General features: G+C 42.0%; 1 protein-coding gene across 2 annotated transcripts in view; it reads right to left on the bottom strand.

Annotated features, from left to right (window-relative positions):
- Positions 1-23,383, bottom strand: part of HMGCR (3-hydroxy-3-methylglutaryl-CoA reductase) — a 44,270-nt gene extending 20,887 nt beyond the window's left edge. The window contains exons 1-13 of one of the 2 annotated variants that reach the window (XM_029575083.1): positions 23,234-23,383; positions 19,296-19,482; positions 15,049-15,160; positions 14,690-14,777; positions 13,433-13,517; positions 12,499-12,604; positions 12,235-12,341; positions 11,620-11,739; positions 10,482-10,642; positions 9,824-10,071; positions 9,561-9,727; positions 1,513-1,707; positions 680-838 (exon numbers count right to left, since the gene is read on the bottom strand). In XM_029575083.1, the coding sequence (XP_029430943.1) occupies positions 680-838; positions 1,513-1,707; positions 9,561-9,727; positions 9,824-10,071; positions 10,482-10,642; positions 11,620-11,739; positions 12,235-12,341; positions 12,499-12,604; positions 13,433-13,517; positions 14,690-14,777; positions 15,049-15,160; positions 19,296-19,460 (1,713 nt within the window). In that variant the 5' untranslated portion in view covers positions 19,461-19,482; positions 23,234-23,383. Of the gene's footprint in view, positions 1-679; positions 839-1,512; positions 1,708-9,560; positions 9,728-9,823; positions 10,072-10,481; positions 10,643-11,619; positions 11,740-12,234; positions 12,342-12,498; positions 12,605-13,432; positions 13,518-14,689; positions 14,778-15,048; positions 15,161-19,295; positions 19,483-23,048; positions 23,073-23,233 lie in introns of those variants that run through there. The other variant, XM_029575091.1, reaches the window with a different exon arrangement.
- Between the last annotated feature and the right edge of the window lie 241 nt (positions 23,384-23,624).

Here is a 23,624-nt window from a genome sequence, read left to right as displayed (position 1 = left end):
TCCCATACTTGCATTTAGATACAGCTGGTGCTTAACTTGGGATTCGATACTTGACAGTTCACATATAGTATTTAATTAAATGAGCTGAACTTCCCAGTGGTCCAGCAGGCCTGTTTTGTGTGCTCCATCACCTTTTCACTTCATATGGCTATGCTCAAAGAGAACTTTTCCCATTCTGTACTTGTGAGAAAATGTCTTTAGCGAATAAAGCCCACAATTTGCTCTGTTTTTCTGTGGCACATTTAACTCGCCACTAATTGGCATTCTAACCAAATACAAAGCAAACACAGCAAAACACTCAGATTCAATATTCAATCATAGCCGGCTAAGTGGGTCATTTATCATGTGTTAAAGCCCTAACACACACTCAGGAGAGGGGGAGAGAGAGATGTAAATTTACTATTTATACCACTGTAAGAGGGGGCAATTTTACATACACAGTCAGAGGTACAAACAGCAAAGTTGACATCAGTGAAGATTTTCTAATCATTTGGAGTAATGAAAGGTAAGAGGAGTTGATTTGTACAATGTACTCTCTCCCTAGCTTGAATATAGACTTCACAGGGATTAAGCAGAACATTAAATGCTCCCTGAGCATTACAAATTTTTAGTTGTGCCACTTTAGAGATTTTCATTTTTAAAAGGCAAACAACTTCTTTTATATGTAGAAAATACTCACAAATATTGCTCTGCAGCCCCGGTTTGTGCTAGCCACCAGACAGCCTTCTGTTGTTGCCAGGGGCACATGGAACTCTCTGTCGTCCAAAAGAAGCGGCCCAGCTACACCAACTGGGATGGGCATGTAGCCAATCACATTCTCACAACAAGCTCCCATTACCTAAAAAGGCCAATATAACTGGAATTAGACATAATGAAGGCAATTCTAACTGTGGATTAGAGTAAAGTCTGCATGTAGCTTTTACCCCACATTTTTAAAATATACTTGTGTGCATGTTTGCTTTGAAAATGCTTGGGTAATTGCCCTTCAGAGCACATCTGCTCTTCGCAGGGCATAACTTATATGGGTTAACTTACACACATGTTCTTGGGGGGAAAAAAAAAAAAAAATATGAACACAAGTACCAACTCCACTTCCACAACCCCCTTGAATGCCTCTCCCTGGTGCACATTTCAAAGTCAGATTGTGTAGTCTGATGCACACAGCCTCAGGCAACTTTATAAAAGCTATTTATATGCATAAAGTCATGCTTTGTGCACAAAAATGACAAACTGCAGCCCAATATCGGCATAGTCTCTTTACTTCAGGAACACACTCCACCGAAATGTTCTTAACGGCAAAGAACTGACCAATAATCTCTATGACAACTAATAAAACTGGGTAACCCTTTAAACATTTGCTCACCTGCCCCACTGAAAGTGACTCACTGTGGAACATTTATAAATGCAAGCACAAGCATACTAACACACTTTAGAAGTTGTTCTAATGATTTCTTTTCCCAGTACTAAGAACAACCTTCAGTCATACTTCTAAACTTTAATAATTTGGCTCACCATCGAGTAGTTGTAGTGCTTGTAAGGCAGGTGATGAAGAGCTGTAGGCTTGGCCAGTTTTCTTGATAACATTTGTCTCCGAATTGACACACCGCGTTCGGGCACTTCCATCATACTTTCCAGTTTGTACGCGGGCACATGTTTGGCGTTCACCAGTCTAATGACCTCTGTGTCACTGAGGAATCTGGCACCCATCTGGCACGGGCAGAGAAAGCAATTTGATTTCACCTTACTAAGTTTAGAGCAGGCCATCCATTCTTGCCTGCTCAATATTAATTCTGTTTGTTTACAATGCACTTCTCCAATTTCACATAAAATTGTCAAAATTCTGGTGTTTTCTTTTCCATGCGAGTACCATGATGCTTTCACACTTGACTCCCATGTGGCTTTCAGAGGCCAATGTTCAAAATGATTTGCCTGCATTAATCAGCTGTCTGAAAATTGCCCTCCGGTAATGTGGGCTGCGATTCCATGCACTGTAGAATTTGCAAGCTTTTTAGCTGCATTTAAAAAGGCAGCACTCAGAGGTGCATTTAGGCTGGGGGAGAGAGTGTGTGTAGAATGTATTTTCAATTCTCTGCACGTTCATTTCCAGGGTATAAAAATACTCCCAGAAAGCAGGTGCAAATGTCTGCGGGTACTTAAAATAAATCTACACGTGCAGCATCAAATTGGTATCCTCAAAAATTGAGCACAATGAAATCAACTAATATACAGAAAGCAAACTGCTGTCACCGGTTATTACAGCTTCTTCCACTATTAAAATTAAAAAAAGGTATATACTGCAAAACACACTATCATGACTAAGCCATGATTGGAAATAAAACCCAGCAATCACAGCATAAGACTTCTAAATTGCAGAACTCTTCTCCTTCTCTGCCTCCTTTCCCCTGTACAGCCCTCCTCTCCCCCCCCACTCTGCAGGCTCTTGCATGATCACTTTGTAGGCAGTGTGGCACAATGGTCCCAGTTCTGCAATATTTATATCATGTTTGCAAAGGAGCTGCAGCATTTTTTTTTTTTTAAACAAAGATATCCTGGCTGGGGTAGTGGCTAAGCAATTTTTTTTTTTTTTTTTACACGAAGGGGAGTAGGGAAGATGACCGGGAAAAAGAAGGGTACGGGGTTAGGTTCTCTTTAACAGGTGCTATTGTAATCATTTTTTTAATTCAATTTAAACAGTACAATAAACCCCTATAATAGACCAGGTGCTGAGAAATTTCTGGATTAACAGTCTTATCCAGGCTCCTCATATCAAAATCAAGATACTCTAAGTTACAATGGATACCTCATGCTTGCAATGGAGAAATTACTTACCTGATAATTTCGTTTTCCTTAGTGTAGACTGATGGACTCAGGACCAACGGGGATTGTGCTCTCCTGATAGCAGATGGGAGACGGAGTCAGATTTCAAAGCTGCCGTCAGCCTACATATACCCATGCAGCATGCTTAGCTCTTCAGTATTCTCCTCGAACCAACAGGTCCTGCTTCAGGGGAAATTTGTTCTTAAATCTTCACTTCTTCCTGTTTCCAAATGGAAATTGTGCTGATGGAATGAAGTTTTGAGAACAAAGTGAAGATTTAAGAACAAGTTTCCCCTGAAGCAGGTCCTGTTGGTTCGAAATACGATCGTGTCGTGTTTTGGGACTTTCACTAGATACATCGAGATGAGTATCTTTTTAAATTGCAAATGGAGATTTATATTTAGACTGAGGATCCATTGAATGATGGGACTTGCATTAGATATATTAGGATGAATATCTTTCTAATGGCAAATGAGAATTGGTATCCAAATTGAATATCCATCTTATGACATGTAAAGCATGGATTCAAGTTCGTCAGCATATAGCAATATATTTTAATGAAAAATAAAAAAGAAAATAAGCTGAAGTTGAAAATAAAGTGACCTATTACCAACTATGAATTTGATTGATACACACATTGTGACTGTGGGTCCTACATAAAACATTACATATGTCTTTGTTTATAATGTGGCTATTTGAAATGGTATAAAGGACACACCAGTGAAACCATTTGAGTTTTGTTTGTGTTACCACTAAAGAGTTTCTGAAATACACTGAATGTACTTTGGGTGGTTTTTGTGATTGATATTGAGTTGCTAGGAGGTCCATGGCTGGGGAACCCCATCGATTTACTATCATCTGGAAGGCTGTGTCCGCCAGCAACCATTCCCCCGGGTCTAGGCTCTCTGCTGAGGTAATCCGCTGAGATGTTGTCTTTTCCCACAATGTGGGAGGCCGAAATCCCTTCAGGTTTGTTTCTGCCCACTCCATGAGAGGGTCTATTTCCAGAGTCACCTGCTGGCTCCTGGTTCCTCCCTGGCGGTTGATGTAGGCCACGGTTGTGGCGTTGTTCGACTTGCCTCGGAGTCTGTGGCTGAATCGTAGGCAGGCTAGTCTGACCGCTCAAGCTTCCAGGCGGTTTATGTTCCATTCCGCCTCTTCTTTGTTCCACTGTCAGTGGGCTCCCCACCCTTGCAGACTCGCGTCCATGGTGAGCAAGATCCACTTCAGTGCGGATAGGTTTACACCTCTGGTTAGGTGTTCTTTTTGTAGCCACCATTTAAGCTGATGCTGAACCTGTTGGTAGCTGGAGGCAAATTGAGTAGTTCTGGAACACTGGATTCCATCGTGAAAATAGGGAGCGTTGCAGTGGTCGCATATGGGCCCTTGCCCACAGAACAGAGTTGAGGTCATGAGGTCGAGGACTTGAAGGTAGTCCCCTATACTTTGGGGCGAACAGAGTTCAACAGGTTTTGCAATTGCCCCATCAGTTTCCTTCTCCTTGGAGAGGGAAAGTAGACCTTGTCCAGCTTGGTATCGAACCGGACTCCCAGGTAGTCTAGTGACTGGGAGGGCTGTAGGCAGCTCTTGGCTGTGTTCACGACCCACCCGAGCTTTTGTTGTAAGTTCTTGACTCTGGTGGTCACGTGGCGACTCTCCTCCGGGGACTTTGCTCTGATCAGCCAATCGTCCAAGTAAGGATGTACCTGAACTCCTCCTTTCCTCAGTGCAGCCGCTACTACCACCATAATTTTGGTGACGGTTCTGGGAGCAGTGGCTAATCCAAAGGGTAGCGCTCGAAATTGGTAATGATTGCCCAGTATTGCAAAGTGCAGGAAGTGCTGGTGGTCCTGATGGACCGGGATGTGAAGTTAGGCTTCGGATAGGTCCAGGGAGGTTAAGAATTCTCCCGGTTGCACTGCCATTATAATGGAGCGTAGGGTTTCCATGCGGAAGAGTGGTATCTTCAGGTAACAGTTGACAGCTTTGAGGTCCAGGATGGTTCGGAATGTTCCTTCTTTCTTGGTAACGATAAAATAGATGGAATAGTGACCAGTAGTTTGTTGAGACAGGCACTGGAGTTATTGCCTTCAGGCCGAGTAGCCTTGCTAGCATGGTTTCAACTGCCAGTCTCTTGGAGTGGGAGTGGCACGGTGATCTCATAAATTTGACTGGAGGGATGCTTTGGAATTCCAGGGCATATCCCTCTCGAATGATAGATAGTAACATCGGACAAGTGGGTCCTTTGACACATCTTTGGTAGAAGAGGGTAAGTCTGCCCCCTATGTCTTCTTGTGGATGGGTCTGTATCATCTCATGGTGGGTCACGGCTGGAGCCTGCCCCTGAGCTTGCTCCGAAAGGACTGAAACCTTCCTGAAGTACGAGGTGCTTGGGACTGTGTTCTTGTAAGGTTTAAAACGCTGCAATCTTCTACCCTTGGTTCCTCAGGGGGAGGAGCGCTGATATGTTCTTTTGTTCCCGTCTTCAGGTAGTCAGGGTACTGGGGATTCGCCCCATTTGTTGGCTAACTTCTCCAGTTCGCTTCCGAATAGGAGAGATCCTTTAAAAGGCATTTTTGAGAGATTCGCCTTGGAAGTTGCATCAGCCGATCGGTTTCGGAGCCATATTTGTCTTCTGGCCGCCACTGCGGCGGCGACACGCCTGGATGATGTGTGCACGAGGTCAGCAGTAGCATCGGTGAGGAAGGAAACCACAGGTTCCATCGCTTCTCCGGGCGTGGTAGCTTCTCTGAAGAGGATCAAACTGGAATGTGCCACCAAGGCGCAGCAGGAGGCAATTTGTAGTGTCATTGCTGAGACAAATGACTGCTTAAGGATGGCTTCCAGCCTTCTATCTTGGGTGTCCTTCAATGCCACTCCTCCCTCCTCAGGGACTGTGGTGTGTTTTGAGACACCACAGATTTAGCGTCCACTTTAGGGAAGTGTAGAAGTTCCTTGGCCGTGGGTTCCAGCGAGTATAGGGCTTCTAGTGCCCGTCCCCCTTTAAAACTGGCCTCTGGAGCATTCCATTCCAGGTGAATCAGTTCCTTGATGGGCTCCAACATAGGAAAATAGCATGAGGCTTTATGGAGGTATACCAACATGGGATTCTTTTTAGGTTCCAATGTGCCTGGGAGACTGTGTCTTCATAGTTTGGGATACGAGGGCTGGTAATTCGTCTTTGTGAAAGAATCGGAGCATGGTCTGGTATGGCTCCATCCCTTTGGGGGGGGGGGGGGGGGGGGGATTTCCCCTTCTTCCAGGGAGTCTGTTTCCTCCTCTGAGGTGTCTGGATCCCCATCTGTGATGATCTTGGATAGAAGAGGTATGTCTCAAGAGCCTCGGGAGGTGCTGGGAAGGACTTGTGCTTCCTGCAGAGTTTGAGGCACGTGGACAGCCTGGGCTGGTTGTGCCTGGACAAAGGTTTGCAGCCCTTTGAAAAATTCCACCCAGGAGAAGGTTCCTGGGTCCATGTTGATGCCAGGAGGGGTTGTAGTGGAAGCTCAGGAGTAACTTTCCTGTGGGGGTGCCGGGTTGGACAAAGTTAGATCCGAGGTGCCATCATCTGTGGTTCCGGATCCCTCTCCTGGCTGTGGGAGGTCTTGATTTGGTTCTCCCTGGTTCTGTTCTAATTCAGGCTGCACAGCTCTGAAGTGGCAGACTGGGCAAAGGAAGGGTCCCTTGGCCTTCTTGGATGGTGGTGCCATTGTTTGTGCACGTATAGGGCTTAAAAACTCGTCCGTGTGAGAGATATGCGCATGGATGCTTAGTTGTGCGTGTTGGGAGCGCAGACGTTATGCGCAGTACGTATGCACAAGTTACGCATGCAGGCGGCAGATATTGTGCGCATGGCACAGTTATGCACGCAGTTAAGTGTATATCCCTACGGATGCGCTCAAGTTAGGTGTCTCTGGCCTCTGGCCTGCTCCGTGTTTACCGACGGGGGGGGGGGGGGGGAGGAGAGATGGTGCCAACTACCCCGGCAACAAGATGACAACCCCCCCGGAGGGTCTCCTCATGTCAACCCTCGACCAGATCGGGGCCTAGTCAGAGGAAGGCTGCTCAACCAGATTTAAACCTCGGAGGAAGGTCGGTATGGCTGTTCAAGCCTTGGAGACCGGAGACTTAGAAGAAAAGTGTTCTACCTTACCGGTTGCGTGCTGGGCAGTCTCCAGCTCTGTGTGTGTGGGGGGGCGGGGGGGGGGGGAAGAAGAGGGAAATACCTTCACCGCCGCGCTCGAATCTACACCTGCTGCCTTTCAGCCACCCTGGGGGCAATGTCCACGCCGGGAATCGGCCAACAGACTAAGGCTCACCTCTGAGGGATATCAAATTGACCTCAGGAAAGTCTCGATTGGGGGAAGGACCATTAAGGTTTCACCGCAGGAGAAGCGGAGCACTCTTCTTAAAGGTAAATTTTCTTCTTTCTTGTAAATTTTACACTATTCCCTTTTGGATAGTGTCTGCATCTGCTATGGGAGACTGAGAAATACTGAAGAGCTAAGCATGCTGCACGGGTATATGTAGGCTGACGGCAGCTTTGAAATCTGACTCCGTCTCCCATCTGCTATCAGGAGAGCACAATCCCCGTTGGTCTTGAGTCCATCTGGCTACACGCTAGGAAATCACAGCAGAAGCAACTTGTCTGGGGCATGGACAGGAGGGTGTAGAATTTTTGGGTCAATTTAGATACGAACAACTTGCAGAACACCAGAGGTGCATCTTTGCAAAGTGACTTCCACTCTAATTATAGTGTTGTGTTAAGTGAGCTGTTGATTTCCCTACTGCACACCCTTGAAATATATTATAGCATGCCTTGAGACTGACATCCTTTATACCCAAATCTGATCTCTGCTGCTGCAGCATGGACATGAGCCAGCAAAGCTGAGCAAGTAAAGCAGCCCACACCCAGGGATGCAGCTATAACATGAACACAAACATGATTCAAACAAGAATCTCTCTGCAGACGTCAGGAATCTAGGAGCATGGTTTGACAACCAACTTAACCTAAAAAAATTCATAAACACAACCACCAAGGACTGCTTCTTTAAACTTCAAGTCCTAAAAAAGCTAAAACCACTCCTTCACTTCAATGACTTTCGCCTCGTCCTACAATCCATTATTTTTTCTAAACTCGATTACTGCAACTCAATCCTACTTGGCCTCCCCTCCAACAGCATCAGACCCCTACAGATGGTACAAAATGCCGCTGCCAGAATCCTAACTAACACGAATAGAAGAGACCATATCACCCCCATCTTGAGCAGTCTCCACTGGCTTCCCATCAAACAGAGAATCCTATATAAAACCTTAACCATTATTCATAAAGCAATCCATGATGTCGCACCTATATCACTACTAACTCCTCTTCGTCCACATTTATCCTCCAGACCCATCAGAAATGCCTACAAAGGCACCTTAGTCGCAGCCCCAGTTAAATCAACACTAAGAAAAAGAGCACTCTCATCTGCGGGACCACATCAATGGAATGCTCTCCCACCAGACCTACGCCTCGAACCCAGTCTACCAGAGTTCAAAAAAAGATTAAAAACCTGGCTCTTCAGTCAGGCTTTCCAATCACCAGAGTGTAACTAAGCACTTCCTCCTGACTTTCAGATCCTTTCATTACAGCGTATCACTAACATCACAGACTCTTAATTTTACACCTTCTTAATCGCAATTTGATCTTAACATAGACAAATCATATTATATATAATTGTATTCTTGTATAATGTTTGGTAGCCCGGTTGTCGCTACTATAGTTCTTTGTAAAAAAAAAGTTGAACACACGTTCTGTTTAATGTTAAATGTTAATTTATTATGGTCACTTCTCAATGTTCCTTGTAATAAGCCCAGGCTGGACTGTCCCAACCAGGGCAACTTATTGTTTAATGTAAACCGGATTGATTTGTATTGTATACAGGAATTCCGGTATATAAAAATTAAAAATAAATATATAATATAACACGTATATGCGTGCATCTTATAAAATAGCCTGGCTGCACGCATATGTGCCCTCAATTTTAAGTGGGTGTGCGTCTGTGTGTGCCAATGCTGCTTCTACTGCATAGTGGGGGGATTTTAAGAAGGCACGCACGCAGACACCATTGCCAGTTTTCCCAGTTCACCTAGTTAAGGGATAGGACTTCCAAACCCCACCCCAGTTTATTTATTTATTTATTCTTTTATGGCCTCTTCCCATCCATTGGCTCAGACCTTTAAAACTCCGCTGATGTGCCTAGATTTTTGTTTTATAACCTATGCGTCATCCATAGCAGAAGTGAAAGTTGTGCGGTAGGGGACACTGGCGCACGCCAGATTGCATAAGTTTTTACATGCAAATTTCATATTAAAATCCTGTAATGCCCATGCCTTACCTAGACCATGCCCCTTTTTCAAAACTTTGTTTGTACACGCAGCAGCATCCACGTGCGTACCCGACTGGCATGCACCAGCCGGACATATTTGCGCATCCACTAATTTCAGCACACATCGGGAATTTTAAAATTCATCTTTAAGCATTGGACAATCCACAATATGGCATCTACCCTCCTCCTTGCTCCTAAAAACTAAATAACTGGGCAGACGGTCATTTTTTTCTATTTACTATGCTATTATGTCTGTTCTCTTATTAAAAGTGATAGTGTTTTCAGTTCTCCTACTATGCCCACCATTCTTCTTTTGAATACATTATGATTAACTTTGTACACAGTGAATAGGATGCTGACAGCTTCCTTTTTTACCTCCGAGCTCCTGAGAATGCGGAGACATTCCTCGATGGGACGTGGCTCATCAGGTGGCTCAATTTCATCATCCTGGTCATTAATGTTGGTTTCTACTGGAGTACAATCACCCACTACAAACTTGGCCTTTGGTGGCTCCTCTACTGGGAATGGTTTTATGACTTCAACTACACGGAAACAAAAAGTAGCATTTAGCCAATAACCACAAGGCTCTTTGGACAGTTTGGCACCACAGTATTCTGAATCTATCAAAGAGAACTTACCATTCCCCTCCTTGGAAAGCAGAATCTCCTCCTCTGCTAATGGCGGTTTCTTGCCAGCCTTCATGGGCTGCGAGACCCTCCTGCAGTAGTTCTCAGAAGGCTTTCTCTGGACTGCTACTGGAGACATCATGGGATTCTTTAATGAGAGTGTAGACTCCATCTCTGTCTGCTCAAAGAAGATGTACTTGATGGCAAGAAGAAGGGCTAAACCAAGGGTGATTACTTGCTCTATGTCCATGCTGACCATTCTAGAGGAACAAAAGGGAAGGACATTTTTAATTTTCTGACAGCTCATGTCTTCATTAACTGCACAAAATTCACACCGTTTAGCATGCTACATAGCTATTCTGGTATGTTTTCTCAATTAGAACAAAGCACAATATGGGAATGTATTTCAGAAGATGTTAGTTCTTACCTTTTAGTATAAAATATACCAATATATGTAGAACAAACAGCTTTGAGACTCAAATAAGAGTATATTTCTGTGTAAGGAATTTCTGCATTAAAACAGAGACTATGCCTATGATTAAATAAAATATAATCTTAAGGACTTTAAGGGTTAAGTGCAGGCAACCCTCATGTCCAATTGCTACAGTTCAAAACTATGACCTGGCACAAAGTCAGCACTGGATAACATGGCACCAAATGCTAAACCTACCTAGAAAGGTAAAACTGCCAGAGAGGCACCCGAGGCTCAATTCTTTTTGGTATATTTTCATCCAGTGCCACTGTCACTTTCAGACCCTCTGCTGTACTGTTTTGAGACGACGGTTCTGTTATCCAGCGACTATGAGCGTGAACAAGGACCAAACCTAAGGACTTTAAAAGCAAAAACAGGATGAAGTCTACAACACCAACAGCTTTGAAAATAGTGAGAAAAGTCTAGTCCCTAAAAGGCTCTAATTTCTATGGTAAAGCACAAGTCCTTTTATCTTACAGCCAACATGACATGTGATCCATCAGTCTCATTAAGCTCTATACATGCAAAGTTGGGAAAAATGTGGTCTTATACTGTTACATGTAAATAACTTGTGTTCAAAAAACACCATGCTATACTATTTTCTGATGGACCGGTTATGGATTCATGGAAGAAAAAAAAAAAAAAAGATTTCACTATTCTATGCTGTAAATCAGCATGTTTAAAATGTTTGCTTTCTCCAAGTCCATTTTTAAATATGCACTGTTTCCCCTTAATTCGCATCTTCTAATGAAGATGCGAATTAAGGGAAACAGAGTTACCTGCACAAATCTATTTAAAAAAAAAATTCTCTGCTCAGAGGGCAGGGTTGGAGGTGTTACAGGGCACAGTGAAGCTTTAGCCATTCAGCACTGTCCGGCTAAAGATATCCAGACAACTCTGGTTAGGGTGAAGGGCAGATCTGGAGTTAACTGGATAATTTTATCCAGGCACATTCTGTGGCACGTTTACCCTAGTAAGGGCCACTAAATGTGCGAGCAAGGTTAACCGGACAAAGTTATCTGGTTAAACTTTGCCACTCGCCATGCCATTGAATATCAAGTTCAGTGTATTTAGCAATACAGTGAGAAATTAGACATTTTTATAATGTCCATAATCTTTATTACACCCGAGTTGCCAAAAGAGCAGAGGGCAATGCACCATAGCCATTAACATCTCTTGCTAGATTTGAGCCAACAACGGAGTGAAACCTGCTGAGCTTGTCATCCCCTCTTATATGTTTTGTGTTTAATGGCTTTGGTTCACAGACCTGAATATAAATTAAATACCAGATTACTGTCACTCTCACCTGGATGACTTAGTTCTACTTAAAACATACCATGATCATTTTGACCCTCTGGGTCACAGGGTTTGGTTTGTTGTCTTCTTCTTCTTCCAATACACGAGCAAAATGGCTCAGCTGCCATATGGGGCGCCCCTCACGGCTTTCCCGGGAAAGCTGTGTGAAAGTTAAAGGTTACTGCTTGTGAGTGTTAGTACTGAAGGTGCACAACACATCTGATATGACTAAATAGGAGTAGTTGGTCTTTCTGCCTTGGTGTATTTTGTAACATGGCTATACTCCATTCACTAAATGATTGGTCTAGTGGCTCTTTAGTAGTAGCTGACAAAATCATCTAGGGCTATTTGAATGTTTCATGTTATGTAATGAATTTCTTAAATTTCAGAAAGGAAAAAAAAAAAAAAAAAAGTATAATTCTGGTGACATGATTGGCTTTCAGGAAGAAAAGATTTGGCTTGTAATGACACCTAACAGGAAGGATTCTAAAGAGACAATGTTAGTCAGATAAAGTGCCTGACTTGCAGAGAATGCCGACTTATCTCTAAAGATAATTTTAAGATGTCTGATAACTTAATTACCAATGTATGTTTGCTTTAGGTCTTCATTAAATGAGAAGTTGGTGAAACCAGAGAAAGTGCAGCTTCTTCTTACCTCCAATACTAAGGACACACAAGCTGGGAAGAAGGTCATGAAGACGAAATAATTGGCTAACACAGACATGCAGCCAAAACAACACATGATTTCAAGCTGCCGCACTCCTATACAAAAGGATAAAAAAAGATTAAAAACCAGGATTTGCAGCTGAATGGTAGAAGAGCTACATCTGCCAAAATACTTATTTACAATTACAAAATCCTGCCATGTTTCCATATCTATTACTGTTCTGAATGATTGGCTGTTTGTTAAAATGCTCACCTGACATTGTACCAACACCAATCACGAGGCATTCAACCAGAGCATCTAGAGTGAATGTAGGTCCCAAGATTGCCATACCACGTGCAATATTCTCTCTTACTTCATCCTAGAAGAGACAAAACCTGTAATCAGTAAAGGTGTAGACATATTGCATAAAATCTATTCCATGTAATTCTTGAAAAACAAAATTGTCCCAAGAATATACATTTGGATTTCAATTACTCGCCTTTCTAAACCTGTGTTGAAGGTGTGTTCACAATTCAGGTACAGTGGGGTAGGTCCCTGCCACAAAGCGCTTACAATTTAAGAGGTCCATATTCAAAGAGCCAGTAAGCGGATAAGTTATACCTGGATAACTTTACTCGCATATTTAGTGGAACAAAGACAACTACACTTTCCACTGAAGGTAGCCTGATAAAAGTCAAGATTATCCAGATATCTTTACAACTGCTCTCGAGCATAACCAGATGTACCCAGATAACAATGAATACTGGTATTATCCAGGTAAATTAGCTCCATCCTCAAATATCTCCAAATTCATTTGGGTTAAATTTCATTGAGCTTAAAAAAAAAAAATGTAAAAAATCCCACCTTACTCTGAGGTGGTCAGAATGGCAGGTATTTAACCTTCTGGGCTTTCTAGCTAAGTCCTGAATTTAGCTGGACAAAATGTTTCAATATGGACCTCTAAGTTAGTACCTGTGGCAAAGGAGCATCAAACGACTTGCCAAAGAACACGAGGCGTGTTAGTGGGAGAAGAGGAATTGGAACCTGGGCTTCCCCATGCCCCAGCCTGCTCTAACCATTAGGCAACTCCTACACATACATTTTAAAGTAAGGAATCCCCCCCCCCCCCCAAACCTACTCCTGTCCAGCTACAGGTAACTGGATGAACTTCTCATTTCTGAAATACATTTTTCAAAAGAACACTGACCTGTGAGTTTGAACTGAGTGCAAATTTGGCTAATGCACTGGCCCTGGAGAGATCAATCAGCAGCAGAAAAAAGGGCAAAGCTTCACTGTAAAGTAAGATGAAGAGGAACACTTGTCAGTGGTCTGAGAAACAAACACCAGTAATTTACCATAGGAATACCTACAAGCAGTACAAAAAAAATAATCAGAACTAGACACCTTTTATTTAAAAAGTGTGCTTTTCTAACGACAAATTTAAAGGGCTCCTTTCTTCAAACACGGAAGCATTCAATGCAATTTTCACAGACGTTTATCATATGTAGCGTAAAAGGTAAATTTAACCTTTAAGTAAGAAAGTTTGAAATACTGGGTATCCTGGCTCCCAAAATTTCTTTGTGATTTTGCAAACTTTTTTTTTTTTTTTTTTTAAACACATCCAGCAGTTTCCTCTTACTTCTTTGGGCTTCCAGCTCAATTTAACCAGCCTCTCTTGGGCTATATGCTGCTAATAGCCTTCATTCACAATTTGGGAATTTTATATCCCTCACCCCAAAGAAAAAAAAAGTCTGCCCAGCCATTGCAGCAACATTCCAAGTCAAAGGCCAAAAACCTGGCTAATGGAGCCCACTAGGTGTTACTGATGTGCAATGGCAGACACTTCCTTCCCTCCATTGTATTCCCAATCCCAGCCAACCTGGGGAGCAAAGTCCTACTGAAGGAATCAAGCCCAGGTCCACTGTATGGCAGAGGCTAGCACACAGTAAGTGAAACACAGGATTAAAAAAAAAAAAAAAAAAAAAAAGGGATGGAGTTTCTGGTCAGAAGGAATCAGAGAGCGGAGATGTGTACTCTACAGGTAACCTTGCAAGGATCTGCAGTGCTGCCCAAATCAGATCATGCAGAACCACCAAGTACAATTTTCAGGAGGGGGGAAAGATCAATTTAACATAAGGTTTCTCCTCTTACATGTGTTTCACAATTACATAGGGTCCATGGCAATAGCCTCTCTTAGACCATGTTTATGCAAATTAACCTGATTAATATTTAGTGGGAATATCCTGAAAGCCAGATCAGTTGTGAATGGAAAATGGTTCCCCAAAGACCATGGCAGGAAGCTTACAAGAATTTCCCCCTTAAGTTCTGTTGGAATATAAAACACATTATAAAAATCAGATAAAAGTGTGGCAATATCAATTTACAACTGCAATAAAAAGTAAAGGGTCTTCAGAATTATTTTTGAAGTTTTAACTGGACTCTTTTAGCAGTGCTTGTTACTTACTTGAGACCTGTCAGCTCTTTATCTAAGAAATGAATCACCACAGTGCTGAAAACGAAGCTTGAAAAGATGGTGAAGAGACCAGCAATTCCTGTAAGAAAAAAAAAAAAAAAAGGAGGGAACTAAAATAAAGATACTTAAGAGTTACATGAACGGAGACAGAGTCAGGAAAAGTCAGAACAAAATATTGGTCATAACAATTAAGTTGACTTTATATGAAAATGAATGCATGCACACACGCATTTGCTCAAATGCATAGCATTGCTTAATACGGCCTCACAACATCATCTACATTTATGTTCATGGCCAAGGGACATCATAGTATAGTCTAGAAAACAGAAATAAAAGAAAAACTACAATACCTAAAATGTATTTTGACCCAAGCTGCCTTAGATTCTGGAACTGGAAGTATATGTAAAGGATGGCTATACATCTTGTGATAGTCAGTATTATAATGTCACTGCTTAGCACATCCTGTAAGAAAAAAAAAAAAAGAAAAGGTTTGCATTTCTTAGGAATTCAAGTCTTTTCAAAAGATCTTTAAAATACCATTTTCTTAACATGAAATTACTGCATGAGCAACCCAACATGCTCACTTCCTCCTCAGTCTTACAGAAATCAATCTTAAGGACAATTTGAAATGTGGTAGTCAGAGTCTGAACACTGCCACATCTAGATTTCCAAATTGCATCTTCAGAGTCGACTTGAGCGTCTCTCCGGAGGCTAGGAAGACCATTTCACTTGGGAATAAAATATATTCAAGTTCTGCATGTTCTCTGGATCACCACAAACAAAACAAAAACTGCACATACATGGGTACGTTGAATAGAGCTGAACTCTGTGCACAGACATATCGTTGAAAGAAAACTACATAACTGTACATATGCGCCTATGACATGGCACTCTCGTATATATTCAATAAAGAAAAGAAGAGGAAAAAGGATGTAAATCCAATATATATTATATAAACCAAAAATAATGTAAAACAACTTATATAACAGCAGATGACAATATCATCAATGATTGCCTCAAGATATCTCTCTGCAGCCTCTCGCCACTCAATGGGCCGCAAGCCGTAATCGGTCAATGAAGCAATAAGTTATTTGTAATCATTTACTGTCATCATGCTGTAAAGTTATACCAAATTTTTGTAGAGAAAAATTTTAATAATATTTTAATTAGTAATATCAAAAACTGTGATAATACACCACTAGAAAATCTCAGAACCCAAGTTCAAAAAATGTTAAATTTCCCACATTTTAAACTACCCCAAATCTAAAATACCTAATGTCTAATACCCAAACGTCGAAGAAACATACTTAGCACTTAATTTGATACGGCCCGAAGGGCTCATGCAGTGTAAAACACCGTCATCTCATTTAAAGCTGTCCCGACATGTTTCGATTGCAAAGCTATCTTCTTCAGGAGATCAAAATAAGATCTAAATGTCAAGCAAATGTTCTTCAACCCCAAGCAGAAAAACTACCTCTCCCTTCACATTCAAAAAATGGCGCCTCAGCGCTGAGGCGCCATTTTTTGAATGCCAGAGGCAGGCGTAACTTCGATAAAGGTTAGGAGTGGGATTTAGGTAGGGCTGGGGGGTGGGTTAGATAGGGGAAGGCGGAGGGAACGGAGGCAGGCTGCACAATTATGCACCCCTCCCCCCCCCCTGCGCGCGCTGACCCTGGATTTTATAACATGAATGCGGCAGCGCACGCATGTTATAAAATCGGGCATAGATTTGTTCGTACCGGGTTGCGAACAAATCTGCACCCGCGCGTACCTTTAAAGATTTGCCCCATTGTGGATGACTCATTTCAGTTCAAATATTTTTTTGATTTATACTGTTTTGTTTTTTTGGAAATTTAGAGACTAAAAAGTTAAAAACTATACATAGGAAAATACCTATAGTACCTGAATGTAGTGTGCGTTGAAATGCCGAAAAGCAGACTATAAATAATCTCAAATTCATGCCGAGGCATGATCTGGGAGACACCAATATTTCATTCCAGCAGTCACAGAGAATACAAAATCCATGTACCTCCCACCTATTTTTAAGCCTTGCAATGGTTTCTCCAAGTCTTTCAACTTCAAAACAAAATGCTGAAGACAATTTTGTTTTACTCCATACCTACCATTCCTAATGGAGACGGCATCAGGAGTTTACCTATCATGCCCACAATAGTGCTCAAAGCATGGTGAAAGAATTGAGGGAAGAGCAAAATGCTGCTTAAAATGTTCAAAGGACATTAACGTTTGAGCAGGAGTATGCTACTCCTATTTTCTTTCACATACTGAAATCTTCATGTGATCAGGGAATGTTTTCTTATTCCAGAGAGGTATTAGCTATGTAAGATCACCTCCCTTCCTTACACCATTATGAACTCTACTTCAAATTCCAATGGATATAGTGTCCTCAGGAATGAGCATCTCCCGCCCATTCACAGTCAGAGTAAATCATCTGGACTACCCGGAAGAATCAAAAGGTTTTGCTAAATTACCTTAGGTTCACCCATTCAAAACTTGTGCTAACTGTGCAGTCCAAAAGTATAGTTTAAAACGTTTCCAGCTAGCCCCCAACCTGTCCTGCAGCATACTAACTTGTAATTTACCACCACTGACCTCCACCCCCAAAATAAATACGCGAGATACCTCCCAGATTTTTAAATACCAGCTTAGTGTAAGCTATTGGAGGTGCTCTAAAACATGGAGTTTAGTTATCAACCTTATTTTAAAAGCACTAACTCTGCCAAACAGGAAGAGATAATGACTCCCAGTTCTCCGGATCCAGTTCTATTTTGGTCACTAAAGGATCCACTTTGTGTTTGATGAAGTTATTTAGATGTTTATCAATCCAGACTCCTAGATACTGAAATGTATACAATGTAATCTTTAAAAAGAGAATAATTAAACTCCAGTAGATTTATATGCACAAACAACTTGTTCCAATATATACACAGAAGTGAAAAACTTCCCTAATGTATCCAAGCCTTACCATTACTAAGGCTACAGAAACTGACAGTCTATAAACAAGCAGCAAAATCCCAACATCCGAAGGTATAATATTCCTAGGAACTTAGCAACTTGTCACAGCCCTGGAAACCTTACCACCCTCTTCCTCTCCTGGGACAGCAGCGGTGTGGGCAGGGCGTGTTTGTGGCACACATTCTCCCACTCCCCTCCTCCCACCATAGATTTCTGCTGTTTCTCCTCCTTTCACTTTCCTTTTCCTGCCTCTTACACCTCTTTACTCCCTTCCCTCCCTCCATCTCAAGAATTCCCCCCCTCACACCCTTTCAAGCATTTCCCTCTTCACACACCCCTTCCCTTTCATGCCATCCCCTCCACTCACCATTTTCCATCCTTTCCTATCCCTTCTCTTTCACACCCACTCTCTTCTTCTTCCCTTAACTCATGGTTGACTCCCTTCACTCTGCCAGGGTTTTTTTTTTTGATTAGTGGGGGTTGGGCCCCCCCTCCCCCTCTGAGCATTTCCTGTTGCTTCCAGTGCCGCCCGAGACTTTTCTTCAGCTGGCAGGGGTTGAGGACCCCGCCAACACTTCCTGCTTCAGCCGTCACGAATGTATTAAAAAAAAAAAAACAAAAACAAAAAACTTTGCTCTGCAGGCAGATCCGGCCACAAGCAGGGATTTGTTTGGCAGGTCGGAAATAATTGCTCTGGGGCAGGATATGGCCCACAGGCCATAGTTTGGGGACCCCCCCTGCTCTACCACAAGGAGCAGGTCACAGCAAGGAGGGGGGGGGATAATGGACCAAGGCTTACTCTTGTTCCCACTTCACAACAAGAGCAACACTGGTAGTGCTAGAGGCTCCTGAGGAGGGAAACAGAGGGAGATCTTCTATTCAGCTACAAGGGCCTCAGGTACCACTTTGGTACATTTGCTATCTGTCGTAGGACTATATATATTTAGAAGGCAATTTAAATTTAGTTTTTTAGGACCTGTACAGATTAAAGAACTCAGAGATCCTCCCCTGCAGTGCACAAGCTATCCGTTGAGCTTGTTAGGGTAACTGATTCGAAATAAGAATGAACAGCTTTCTAGCTGAACAGGGAGACCAGGGCCAGGGGGAGACACATGAAGGAAAAGGAAAAGGAAAAGCAGAACAAAGTTAGGAGATGAGAGACAAAATGAAAGTAGAAGAGTGAACATGCAAAAAAAAAATAAAAATCCACCCATTTCTTCACAATCTGGATTGCAATATTTGTTGTATGTTCCTCATTTCTGAAATGCCCTACTTTTTAATATTTGGGGGAAGGGAGGCTGTTCGCACGATCCCAGACAAAAAGAAAAACCCACCAAGTCACATTGCCCTGTTGCCAAAAAATACTGGACACCCCTACCTTAGATCTTAAAGAAGAAGCTTCACATAAATCATGATGTTAGTTGGCAATTAAGCTGTTACTAAGAAGTAGTAGCATAAACTGCTATACACACTAATTTATGACAAAACAAATGTTTTTTTCCAAACACGTGCTCATCCAGTATTACCTGGAGGCTTTCTTCCATTATGTTGCCAGAACCTATCCTTTATTTTGGTGAAAAATTTGTAATTCGACAAATTTCACAGAATGAATGCAAAGTCTTACCTCTTCAAACTTTGGACACTGGTAGTTCCAGCCACAGATCTTGTCATTGCCAGTGAACATGTTCATAGACATCATGCAGATGGTGAGTGTTACAGTACCCACAATGACTTCCCAGGGGTGCGAGGCAACGAAAAGCCCATGCAGGCGGAAAAGCCTGGATAGCATTTTCAGATCTTGCTTTCTAAGCCTAGGGGAAAACACACAAGTTAGAGGGAAACTCTGTGTGTAACATTATTAGAAAAGAAGGTGTCTTATTTGCAGAACAAATTAAAACTAAAAACTATATTTGTACCATGAGCTCAAACTGCTTGCACAAAGAAACAGATGTCCATAGAAAAGGATCAATTAGTCTAGTTGCCTAATTGTACCCATCTACCATAATAATTTTTGGATTTTTAGACTGCTTTTCCAATTGATGTTGAAGGGAGCCTACAGAATTAGAATAGAGCAGAGGTTTTCAGCTCAGTCTTCGGGACACCTAGCCAGTCAGATTTCCAGATATCCACAATGATTATGCATGAGATAGATTTGCATACAGTAGAGGCAGTACATACAAATCTCATGCTTATTTACTGTGGCTATCTGGAAAATCCAGCTAGCTAAGGGCCTGACTCATCAAGGTATTTCCCCCATAGACCTGGAATGGGAGACATTCCTTAGTGAATCAGGCCCTTAGTGTGACCAGAGGACTGGGTTGAGGACTACTGGGCTAGAGGTACAGAAAATCCCTTCCCCAAAAAAGATCACAGTCTAAGTGGGTACCTGAGACCCAGGAGATAAAGAGACTTGCTCAAAGTGTTAGTGGAGGAAATGGAGATTGGAACCTGGTTTCACTGGTTCTCATCCCATGGATCTTAACCACTAAGTTACTCTCTTTCTCTAACCTGCTGTCGCATGTTTTCTCCCTTCCTCCACCACTACGGTCCCTGGGTGTCTAGCCCAGGTACGTTTGAATCAGGCCACTTTGGGATCCTATAATATCTGCTGATTTTCCAGGTGTTCATCGCTTTCTTAGTTGAAGTATTTTCTCATATTCCTTTTAAGCTTCCCTCCCTTCAGCTTCATATAATGACCCTTTGTCCTTGACTTTTTCATTCTATGGAAAATGCTCCTTCCTGGTACCTTATTGAAGTCTGCTAGATTTTTGAAAGCTTGTATCCTACTTCTTCACTTTCTTTTTTCTCCTAGTTTTATGAAACCAGGGCTGATCTGACCTTATATCTGGGTGATCAAGTGACTTGTGTTCAAACCAGAGTAATTTGTTTTCAAATTAAAATTAACACATGAAATTTTACAATTGCAATGTATTTATTTCAGAGGTTCTCACACCAAGAGGCTTGTGGATAAGTCCCAAGATATAGTGTGACTGCAGTGGAGCTTTATCAGGAAAAGCAACATATCACTCATCGGCGTGGGATGGCAGACTGTAAAGGATTTAAACCTACTGTATTAAAATTAACTGCAATTGGATTTTAGTATCATTTTATTCCATGGTGTCCTGTGAATTTTAAAACAGCTCAGAAATAGGGCTTATAAAGGAAACACTGTATTCTAATATTTATTAAATGAGAACAGATTTTGTACAACATATTCCAGCGGTATACAATAACTTATTTATTCAATGTACACAGGGACAAGCAATGTTTATGATAACATGCCTTGTCAATAAGGTCACAAAACGGCATGTCTACAATACTGAAGGCAGGCTGCTGCTTGAACACACATCTAAATGCCAGAATACCTACATCAATTACTGAGGGCAAGCTGATCAATGGGAAGCTTTGAATCATGAGCAGAGAACTGTCCCTTCTTGGCCGGAGATCAAAAACTTGCATCATAATTTTTTTTTTTTTTAAATATTGCCATACTATCTTCAAAGTCAAAATAATATGGGGGGGAGGGAGAGATTAAAATCCTGACAGTCACCTCTAGTGGGTAGATGAAACAATTTGCACTTGGTTAGACTAAGAGGATTAAATCTGCCCTTTAAGAAAAATAAATAAATAAAATCTGCTCTGTACTCTGTTACTCTGTCATTACACTGCAAGAACAAGGTAATATATATAGTACAATAAAGAACCATATCAAATGTGCACATATGCTATTTAGTAAGAGGGAGCATCTTTCATCCAGACACTCCTAATAGTTTTAACATTTAATACCTGTGGGCTGTGTGGCCCAGCAGCATACAACTGGCTACCAAAGGATTATAGAAGAAACAATTACAGTAGAATAAACCCAAACACAAGGTAATAAAATAGCTTTACAAGGTCATGTACAGAATAAGCACTGCTAGGAGGTTTCAGGGGGATTTCTAGTTTTTAAAGACTCTAACCACTAGATCAAATCTTCAATTTATATATCTTACAAAAAAAAAAAAAAAGTCTGATATCCTAATCTACAGAAACAAAACTAAAAACATCCTTATCACAGAACAGGTACCCCTTCACTTTGGGAATAGAGGGGAAACAGGGAATTTAAAGATGAACTTTAAATTCCTCCAGTTTTGTACAAAATATACAGTTGTCTTAGCTTCTTCTGGAACCTGCTGTCAGACTGACTGAGACAACCAGCTTTTGCTTTGGTTGGCAGCAGTAAACACCTATAACACATTAGTGTTTCAATTTGCACAAAGGCAAGGGGTTCTAAGTTTTTTTTTAGTGTATGCTAAAATGATCAACACACTAAAATGAAATGACAAACAAATTTTCAGCTGCACAACCCTACAGCAAATAACAGGGGACCGTCCGTGTTAGGATTTTATGAAATGAGTTGCTAGAATGACAAGAGCCAACCTTATCACTCTGAATAGGGTACTTGTATTTCCCAAGCAGTCTTACAGACACATCACAACCCTTCAGCCTCAGTTTTAGAATTGATTTTCAACAGTTTTATTACTTAAAACATTATCCTAATCCTTTTTTTTATATACCAGGTATTTCTCTCAGAGATAACAGTTAATGCAGCTCTATCACTGGGATACTGTGACACAAAAGTCAGATTCAAGACATATGCAGGGATTGTGGTTCAGCCTGCTTCACAATTAAATAGTAGGCATTTCATATTTTAGGTTATAGCAATGTGGTTTTGATGTTTAATTTAAACCACAGTGCTCGATTACCGACTATTTGGTATAATCCCCTCAGTACACATCAAATAGCTGTCTGTCTCCCAAGGAGCTTAGAATTACAGAACTACTCAGTTTTACCATTCTAAGTATCCCAGAATCTTCAAGAGGCACTACTCTGACAAGCAGAGTGATTACTTCTTTTAAAAAATGTATTTATGAGCTTTTATGTACTCTAATAATAATTACAAAAGTTCAAATTGTGTACATCAATTTTCTTATAGCCTGCAGCTAAGGGTACACTTGCTTTCTTATTCCATCATATTTAGCTTGATAATATCAAGCAGCGGTGGGAGTTAACACTGTCCATGGTGGCATCAGACATTCTCACTTAAATAATCTTACTACCCTTCTGATTTACTTATAATGGTAATTGCTTTCGATTCCACAGGTTACAAGAGAGTTTCATTCTGACATGTATTGGATCTAGGGGAGTCAGGAAAATCTAGACGGGCGAGCACTGTAGGTACCTTCTAATGAAGATGAGCTCGTGAGGCAAGTCATGAAACAGGAAGAGGAGAAAATCCAAACCAGAAAAACTAAGCAAATCTGCGTAAAGGGGCATTTGATATACACGATACTGTTAAAGATGCGGATATACAGCATGGTATATTATGCACGCATACCTACTGGTGTACTACCACCATTTACAGCCCGAAAATCCCTTAGGTGACAGTGTTACCAGTCCCGAAACGTGACGCCGGCAGATCCCTGCCCAAGCCCCGCTCACCAAGGCCACAGAGAGGAAAAAGAGAGGGTAGTCACCAGCAATCTGCTTCATAACAGTCGATCGCCGAGATCACGGACTCACCTGTGAACGGCCTGGTGTGAGTAAAGTAGTAGCAGCAGCAGCAGTGGACTTCCGATCTCGTGCACGGCTACGGAGCGAATGAAAGCGCGACCGCCGCCCGCCCATAGGCCTCAAACAAGTCAGCGCGCGCGCAAGCGCGCAAGCGAGGAGGTGGTGGTGACGGGAGGCACCGCCCTGGTACGATGCCACGGCCAATCCTAGATGCCGTCGCCGCTGACGTCACGGAAGTTTCCCCGGCAACCTGCCGGAGCTGTTCAGTTTCAGAGAGAAAATCGGAAGGGAAACGCGTGATCCTGGCCATAGCCCGTGAGCCAATGGCGGTGTCTCTGTTCTTTGTGTTCTCTGCTGCGCTATTGGTGCTGGGCAAGAGAAACGCTGAGGGCACCTTCAA

The sequence above is a fragment of the Rhinatrema bivittatum genome, chromosome 1 (assembly GCF_901001135.1).
Source record: "Rhinatrema bivittatum chromosome 1, aRhiBiv1.1, whole genome shotgun sequence".
Lineage (NCBI taxonomy): Eukaryota > Metazoa > Chordata > Amphibia > Gymnophiona > Rhinatrematidae > Rhinatrema > Rhinatrema bivittatum.
The sequence above is the reverse complement of the archived record's forward strand: the minus strand, read 5'-3'. Positions and strand labels throughout refer to the sequence as shown.